At 45.6% G+C, this 9082-nt stretch overlaps 1 protein-coding gene across 1 annotated transcript; it reads left to right on the forward strand.

Moving 5' to 3' along the window:
- The first annotated feature begins 405 nt into the window (after window positions 1-405).
- Window positions 406-4599, forward strand: LOC119240093 (myelin protein P0). Its single transcript, XM_037504453.1, has 6 exons — window positions 406-510; window positions 2623-2789; window positions 3018-3231; window positions 3460-3595; window positions 3732-3789; window positions 3887-4599. The coding sequence occupies exons 1-6, from the start codon at window positions 447-449 to the stop codon at window positions 3983-3985; spliced, it is 738 nt and encodes a 245-aa protein (XP_037360350.1). The 5' UTR covers window positions 406-446; the 3' UTR covers window positions 3986-4599.
- Window positions 4600-9082: the final 4483 nt, after the last annotated feature.

Below are 9082 nucleotides of genomic sequence, written 5' to 3' on the forward strand. Positions count from 1 at the left end.
GCTCCTAGGGCTTTGGGAAAGCCCCACTCAGGCAGGGAGACAAGAGAGGTATCCCTTGCTCTTAGGATTCAGGCCCTAGGATTCACACTCAGAGAAGTGTGTTTGTGTCCCTTTTTCTGTCCCTCTTTCTCATTCCCTCCCCAACATTCCAGCCTAGGGCAGGGGGAGGCAAGCAGACACAAAGTCTTCTATGTCTGGGGTGGTATGTGTCCCCCCACCCCTCCACCCAGAAGACACAATGCCCCTTCTGCTTCCTGCACTCTGCCCCCCTCCCCACCACCTCTCAACTGCACATGCCAAGCAGCAATTGGTTACTGGCTCAGGACAGCCCCCTCAGACTGGGGCCCTGGGGGATTTTAAGCGGGTTCCAGGAACCCCCGCTCAGTTCCTTATCCCCCACTCTCCCAGTCCCACAGCTGCTTTGGGTCCTGGCCCCTGCCCCAGCTATGGCTCCTGGGGCTCCTTCATCCAGACCCAGCCCTATCCTGGCTGTGCTGCTCTTCTCTTTGGGTAAGTCTGGGAGACTGGGGCTTAGGCTATCTCTCAGCAACCTTCCCACTGCCTTTGCTGCATTTCTCACTGCAATCAAAGCAGGAAGATAAGATTATATTCAGAGAAAAAAAATTGTTTGGAGGGAGGCATTAAAGGTATTCTGTGAACGGAGAAGGCAAAAGAGAGTGTTCACAGCTTTCCTGAGTAGACTAGACCCCAGTTGAAACCAGTAAAATACCCCCAGGACTATGCTGAGGGCCTGGTAGGAATCAAGTCGGATCAAGGTAAGGAATCTTTGGAGATTCTAGTCCCCATTCCTCCTCTAGTAGTGCAGGAGATACCTGACCTTAGTGTCCCCAATGAGAAAAGTCAGGTAATGGGTTCTAAGGAAGGAATCCAATGTTTATGGTCCCAATGCTTCACATCCTTTGTCTCTTGGTGCCTCAGTTTCTCTCTGTGGCACCATTATCTATTTCAGTGGGCAAATGGGGTATAAGGGAGATTCTATGAAATTCTAGGACCTTGTCTATGGAAAGCTCTCTCTCATCATAAGTTGACCAGCTCCTCCTTACCCCATGGTAGATATTAAGTGAACAAGAGCATGTCAAAGCAGGGTTATTTGTGTGGATCTTTCCTATCTCTGAACCTCCCTGTAGCCTCCTGCAATGGTTGAGCAGTAGGCAAATAGTGGTGGGGGACTGGTCAAAATGTTCAAGTTTCTCTGTGTTAGCTCCTTAAGACCTAAACCTACAAGCTAGACTCATCTGGGCGATAGTAGACTATTGTGGGAAAAAGTTAAGACGAGGGAGCTGGGGAATGGTATGGTAAGGGAAATGGTAAATCTTGGAGTATAAATGGGGAAATAGAGTTCTGTCTTGACATTGGTCCTACTCATAGAACCATTGAGCAGTGCTGCAGGGCAGTGGTGGAGAATAGAATAGGAGGGATAGAAGTGGGGTCCAGTGAATAACCTTCCTGATTACATTTGGGATTCCCAAGAAAGCTTTAAGGCTGAAGTGCCAGGAGGTGAGTCAATGATTTTGCACTGAGGTAGAGACCTGGGACTATGGAGTAGGGAAGGGTGAGTTTCATGAGGACCAAGGTTGGTCAGACAATGGGTCTTTGTTGTTCAATTGCCTCCTCACCATCCTGTAGAACAAAGGGGTCTACAGTGGCCCCCACCAGGACCAGCCCACACACATAGTCTCCCTGGAATGGCCTTTCATGTGTGGGTGAGTCTTGGGAGTGGCACCAGGCCAGAATGGCCAAAAGGAGAGTGAGGAGGGTCAAAGCACAGAGGGCTCACATGCAGAGTCCTCTAGGCTTGGGAATCTTGCTCTTTACAGCTTCCCTGAGAGAAGTATAAGGACCTTCCATTCCTGACCTCCCAGTCAAGAGTCAGCGGTCAGTCAATCAGGGACTCAGCAGGGAGAACAATTAGGCCAGGAAGGGAGACCTATATTCTTTCTTTTTTTTTCTGCAAGAAATTTGAAATACTACACAGCTGTAAAAAGTCAGATAGATTACTATGATTCAAATGGAAATCCCCACCAGATACATATATTCTTTCTTTTGTATGCAAAACACTAAAATATAATGCAATATATGTAGAAAGCTCAAAAAAACAAAAACTATTTCTTATAATAACTTGAATTTATTACATTAATATGAGATTGAATACATGAGAGAACGTTACACATTAAACTGATAACAATGCTTAATCTGGGAAGGAACAACAGAGACTTTAGTTTTATCACTGTTGCTTAAATAGTGTATAAGAATGCTATATGTATGATCTGTGTAATCTATAAAAATTTTTTAAAAATCTTTAAGCCTGTGCCTAAGGGATGGTTAGATACTGACCCAAAGGGAAGGTGTGACTGAATCCAACTTCTGGAAGTTCTCAAGAGAGGACTGTTACTGTTGCTTTCATTTCCTTTATCAGACAGAAGAACTTGAACAACAAAGCATTTTTTGTTCATTTTAGTCCAGAAAGATTCAGGCTTAGAATTGGTCATTTCCATCCCATATTTGCATTGAATTTTGACACAAGCCTTGCCTTCCCATTGCTCTCACTTTCTGTCTCTGCCTTGGGCTCATGTGTGCATCTGATCCCCCTCTCTGCTGCAGTGCTCTCCCCGGCCCAGGCCATCGTGGTTTACACGGATCGGGAAGTCCATGGTGCTGTGGGTTCCCGGGTGACCTTGCACTGCTCCTTCTGGTCCAGTGAGTGGGTCTCAGATGACATCTCCTTCACCTGGCGTTACCAGCCCGAAGGGGGCCGTGATGCTATCTCGGTGAGTACCTAGGGCAATCCTGGTACTTTTCAAGAACGAAAAGAGGAGGGGTTAAGGAGGGGAAATCCTTTATAAGCCATCACCTCAATTTTGGTAAGGTAAATGGCAATCTTTTTCTCCTGATAGGACTTTTCTAAACTGTCCCCCTCCCCAGCACCACCCTCTCCAATTCCAGACCCCTCACTCACTCCAAGCCTAGAGCTCCATGCTTCCCCTCATTCTTCACAGATCTTCCACTATGCCAAGGGACAGCCCTACATCGACGAGGTGGGAAGCTTCAAAGAGCGCATCCAGTGGGTAGGCGACCCTCGCTGGAAGGATGGCTCCATTATCATACACAACCTGGACTACAGTGACAACGGCACATTCACCTGTGATGTCAAAAATCCACCCGACATAGTGGGCAAGACCTCCCAGGTCACGCTCTATGTCTTTGAAAAAGGTGTGAGAGGAGATGGGGGCAGGGGCCTGGGAGGCAGAACAGGGAGGGGACCAGGGAGAACTGAGAGACTGTGGGGAGAGGCAGGACGCTGGAGCCCTTCTGGCTCTGGGAAGGTGGGCAGGAGATACCTTGACTGGGAGCCCTGCAACCCCCAACTTTAGGGTGTGGTGGCTTGGGACCAAAGGTGCATGTTCCTGCTCATTCAGTGAAGATCTTTCCCTCTCCTAGTGCCCACGAGGTATGGGGTGGTGCTGGGAGCCGTGATCGGAGGTGTCTTGGGGCTGGTGCTGCTGCTGCTGCTGCTTTACTACCTGATCCGGTACTGCTGGCTTCGCAGGCAAGCGGCCCTGCAGAGGAGGCTTAGGTAAGGGCAAGCCTGACTCCCCTTCCATCGCTCCAGAGGCCACTCCCGCGGGCTGAGAGGGTTCAAGAGAAGGGGCACTGTGCCCACTGTGACAGGCGCTGGGGCACAGCCAAACCCAGCACCCCTTTCTCTGCAGCGCCATGGAGAAGGGGAAGTTGCACAAGTCTGCAAAGGACTCCAAACGTGGCCGGCAGGTGAGCCGGACTCAGACCCGCACAAGCTGAGGCGGGGGAGAGGGGCAGCCGGGCAGCGCTGACGGTGGGGTGGATGATGCGTGTCCTCTTGCCGCAGACACCAGTGCTGTATGCCATGCTGGACCACAGCAGAAGCACCAAAGCTGCCAGTGAGAAGAAGAAAGGGCTGGGGGATTCTCGCAAGGATAAGAAATAGCGGTTAGCGGGCCGGGCGGGGGGTCGGGAGTCCGCGGCGGAGTCCTCCAAGGGCTCTCGGGTGGTGGTCATCGAGATGGAGCTACGAAAGGATGAGCAGAGCTCGGAGCTCCGACCAGCTGTCAAGTCCCCCAGCAAAACCAGCCTCAAGAACGCCCTCAAGAACATGATAGGCCTGGACTCTGACAAGTGATCGCCGCCTCTCCCCTAGGCCCTACTAGAGCAGGGGGACCTAGGCCCCTCTTATCACCTGTCTAGGTGCTTTCCGCCCTAGCCCCCCAGCCCTGCCCTGCCCACGCCTCCCTTTGAGATGTAAGTTTCATTCCAAAACTCAAACCCCTCCCACCTGCTATGCTCCCTCCCTCGCCCTCCCCTCCCCCCAGGCTTTCTGGAAGCCCAGGGCCGGATCCTACCCATCACTGGCCCCAAGGACTGTGTGTTTGGTGCCTGTCCCTCTGGCACTGAGAAGAAAGGGACCTTGATACCCCCTGCCACAACCCAGGTCACCCGGCTTTCCCATCTCCTGCTGCCACCCACCCTGTCCTCTGGCTTTTCCCACTTTTTCAATCCCTCCCCTCCATCAGGTCATCCAGCAACATTTTCTACCCTACCCCCCCAACCACACCCCCCAACCCCTCCACGCCCCCTACGCCCCACCCCCCACCCCCTTAGCTAACACCCTGGTCACCCAGAGCAGACTCTCCTTCAGGGTTTATTTAGGTTTGGTGGTTATTTTTTATTTTTAATCCACTCTATTTGTTTACCTGTGCCTTTGCTCTGCCCTCTCCCCATGACTGAGTACCAATGACGTCATGTGGTTTTTGCAATTCCCCCCACCCCAATTGAGTCCTTCTCAGACAGCCAGCTCAGGAAGAGGGGACCCTGATCCTCAAACCTCAGCTGCAGGATTGGTGCCCCCTCACCACTTCAGAGCACTGTCCTGAGACTCGAGGTCACAGGGAAGGAGAGAGGGAAAGAATGGGTCCTCACAAGACAGGGGGGTTGAGGAGGGGGCAGTGAGCCCTAAGAAATGACTTTTAAACAACCAAACAGGAAAAACAAATGAGAAAGAGGGGGAAGGGAAGAGGCTGCATTCCCAGCCACAGAGGATTCTTAGGATTTTTCTACATTCTGTATATTTCTTCTCAAACCCCCAAATATCCCTAAATGTTTAATAAACACTGACATTTCCAGAAGCTGCTGTCTCCAATTTCCTCATTCTCTTGGGAATAATCCCTGCCCTTTATCACATTCCTCACCCTCCCTGGATCCCCCTCCTCATCAACTAGTTTCAGTTGTTAAAAGTTTGGTTTTATGGTATAGGAACAGTGGAAAGAACTCTGAAACACACTCACAAGACAGATTCATACATTCAACAAATACCCAGTTGGCTTATACTACCAGGCTGTCAGGCTAAGCATTTATATAGGTAAAAACACACACTCCCCTCTTCATCCAGATCTGAATTCTTAAAATAGCTCAGCAACTGGCTAATCCTTTATAATTGTATGGTGTGACCTGTTACTTTACTAGTTAGCTGACTTTACTAGTTAGCTGATTTAGTTCCATGTTTGTAAACAACACAGATAATGGTACTAAATCCCCTGGCCCTGCTTAATTCCCAGGGTTGTTGTGAGAGTCAAATGAGGTCCTGTGTATGGAAAACTTTGTAATCTCTATATTGATTTACAACTGAGATATTGAGGTTCAGGCCTTTAAAGTGTTACTAGATCTTGCCTAAAGGATTATACTTTATAAACTAGCACAAATCCCAGTCACCTCTAGAAACTCATGCACACACAATTTTGTTTTGTTGGTATGCTGTTTTAAGTACACTATTAATAGCTCATCCACTTGTTTTTTTGGTGCAGTAATTTAGGTGCACCATTACTATCCTGGAATGATTGTGGAAAAATATATATGTATTATTTTCCCCTGGGGGGAACACTGATGGCAAAAAGAAAAAAAGAGATTCACACAATCACTTCTTCACTTTGTTAAGAGGTTAAAGATAGATTTTTTAGCACCAGCTTTGCCAAAAAGCCCAGAGTTCTTCCATTTATTTCAAGGGGTCTTCTTCTTCAAAAGTCTACTACTTTTTTTAAAAAAGCAAATTAGCCCAAATTCATTTTATTTATTTTTTTTTTTAAATATTAAATTTTATTTTTATATTCCCCCATACAATTGCAAACGCCCCATTCTGACCCCAATCCTTCCCCTCCCGCCCCCTACCCCCCAAAAGTGTCTCTGGTTCATAGTTTTTTGTTGATTTTGATTTTCACTTTCTTATATTCATTTTCCTGGTCCCTTATTTAAGTTTCTAGATTCCTGCTATGAGTGAGACCATCCGGTATTTTTCTTTTTCTTTTTGGCTTATTTCGCTGAGCATGATCCCTTCCAGTGCCATCCATGTTGCTGCAAATTGCATGTGTTTATCTTTTTGAATGCTGAGTAATATTCCATGGTATATATGTACCACATCTTCTTGATCCAGTCATCTATTTTTGGGCATTTGGGTTGTTTCCAAAGCTTAGCTATTGTAAACAGTGCTGCTATAAACATAGGAGTGCAGGTGCTCTTTGGAATTGATGTTTCTGTGTCCTTTGGGTAAATACCTAGGAGTGGAATTGCTGGATCATATGGAAGCTCTATGTTTAGTAGGTCCAGAAATCTCCACACAGCTCTCCATAGTGGTTGGACCAGTTTGCACTCCCACCAACAGTGCACAAGAGTTCCTTTTTCTCCACATCCTCGCCAACATTTGTTGTTGCTAGTTTTTTTAATATGTGCCATTCTCACTGGTGTGAGATGGTATCTCATGGTAGTTTTTTTTTTTTTTTTTTTTTTTTTTTTATTTTCTAGAGGCATGTCTTATTTATTTATTTATTATTTGTTTGTTTGTTTGTTTGGTTTATACATGCACTGGGTACAGTCAGAAGCGCGGGAGGGTGAGAGAATTCACCAGAGCCAGAGCGGGGAGCAGAGCAGGCAGAAGGACCGAAGGACACTGCTGAGGGGAGCAGCGGGCGGCAGGAGAGGTCTGCGCGCCGTGTGGGACCCTCCTCCGGTGGCCAGGGAGCAACCGGGGATTGAACCGGCTGCAGAGGCTGCGGGCAGCTTCGCAACCCAGCGCTCAACCGCTGCGCCACCGGGGAGGCCCTCTCATGGTAGTTTTGATTTGCATTTCCCTGATTACAAGTGATGTTGAACATTTTTTCATATGTCTGTTGGCCTTTTGCATTTCCTCTTCAGAGAAGTTTCTTTTTAGCTCTTCTGCCCATTTTTTGACTGGATTATTTTCTTTGTTGTTGCTGAGTCTCATCAGCTCTTTGCAGATTTTTGTGATCAGTCCTTTATCATTAGTGTTGGGTGCAAAAATGTTCTCCCAGTTGGTGGGGTTTCTCTTTGTTTTTGTTATTGTCTCTTTTGCTGTGCAGAAGCTCTTTAATTTGATGTAGTCCCAGCTGTTTATCTTTCTCTTCACTATCACTGCTTTGGGTGATGTGTCTGTAAAGATGTCTTTGATGTGCAAATCCCGTAGTGTTTCGCCTATATTTCCTTCTATGTATTTTATGGTTTCAGGTCTTATGTCTAGTTCTTTAATCCATTTTGAGTTGATTTTTGTGTATGGTGTGAGGTAGTGGTCAAGCTTCATTCTTTTGCATGTAGCGACCCAGTTTTCCCAGCACCATTTATTGAACAAACTTTCTTTGCTCCAATGCGTAGTCTTTGCTCCTTTGTCAAAGATTAGTTGACCATAAATCTGTGGGTTTATTTCTGGATTTTCTATTCGATTCCATTGGTCTGTATGTCTGTTCTTGTTCCAATACCATGCAGTTTTGATGATTATGGCTTTGTAATATAGTTTGAAGTCTGGGAGTGTGATGCCTCCATTTCCTTCTTTTTTTTTCAGTAGAGCTTTGGCTATTCGGGGTTTTTGGTGATTCCATATGAATTTCATCAATAATTGTTCTATTTCTTTGAAGAATGCCATTGAGATTTTGATTGGAATAGCATTGAATCTGTATATTGCTTTTGGTAGGATGGCCATTTTAATAATGTTTATTCTTCCAATCCATGAGCAGGGGATGTCTTTCCATTTCTTTGTGTCTTCTTCTATTTCTTTTAACAGTGTTTTATAGTTTTCTTTGTATAGGTCCTTTACCTCTTTTGTTAGATTTATTCCCAAATATTTGATTTTTTTTGTTTCAATAATAAAAGGGGTGGTTTTTTTGATTTCTTCTTCTTCAGATTTATTGTTTGTGTATAGGAAGGCTACTGACTTTTGCGTGTTGATTTTGTATCCTGCCACTTTACTGAATTGATTGATGAGTTGAATTAGTTTTTCTGTGGAGATTTTGGGGTTCTCTATGTATATTATCATATCATCTGCAAATAGTGATAGTTTGACTTCTTCTTTTCCTATTTGGATTCCTTGGATGTCTTTCTCTTGTCTTATTGCTCTGGCTAGGACTTCCAGTATTATATTGAAAAGCAGTGGTGAGAGTGGACATCCTTGTCTTGTTCCAGATCTTAATGGAATTGCTTTCACCTTTTCACCATTGAGAATGATACTGGCTGTTGGCTTGTCATAGATGGCCTTTATGATGTTGAGGTATGTTCCTTGTATCCCAAGAATTTCAAGGGCTTTTATCATGAATGGGTGTTGCACTTTGTCGAAAGCTTTCTCAGCATCTATTGATATTATCATATGGTTTTTATATTTCTTTTTGTTGATGTGTTGGATAACGTTGATTGATTTTCGGATGTTAAACCATCCTTGTATCCCTGGCATGAATCTTACTTGGTCGTGGTGAATTATCTTATGGATACATTGTTGGATTCTGATAGCTAAAATTTTATTGAGGATTTTTGCATCAGTGTTCATTAGGGAGATTGGCCTATAGTTTTCCTTTTTTGTGTTATCCTTATTCGGTTTTGGTATTAGTGTAATATTGGCTTCATAGAACGTGTTTGGTATTGTCCCTTCCTTCTCAATTTTTTGGAAGAGTTTGTGAAGGATAGGCACTAATTCATCTCTGAATGTTTGGTAGAATTCATTTGTAAATCCATCAGGTCCTGGGCTTTTGTTTTTGGG

The sequence above is a fragment of the Talpa occidentalis genome, unplaced genomic scaffold (genome assembly GCF_014898055.3).
Source record: "Talpa occidentalis isolate TD23 unplaced genomic scaffold, MPIMG_talOcc4v2.1 talOcc4.12, whole genome shotgun sequence".
Taxonomy (NCBI): domain Eukaryota; kingdom Metazoa; phylum Chordata; class Mammalia; order Eulipotyphla; family Talpidae; genus Talpa; species Talpa occidentalis.

Coding starts and splice junctions, on each gene's coding strand:
- LOC119240093 (XM_037504453.1), top strand. CDS start 447: ATGGCTCCTGGGGCTCCTTCATCCAGACCCAGCCCTATCCTGGCTGTG. Junction 511..2,622: donor TGTGCTGCTCTTCTCTTTGG/GTAAGTCTGGGA, acceptor TCTCTGCTGCAG/TGCTCTCCCCGGCCCAGGCC. Junction 3,790..3,886: donor ACTCCAAACGTGGCCGGCAG/GTGAGCCGGACT, acceptor CTCTTGCCGCAG/ACACCAGTGCTGTATGCCAT.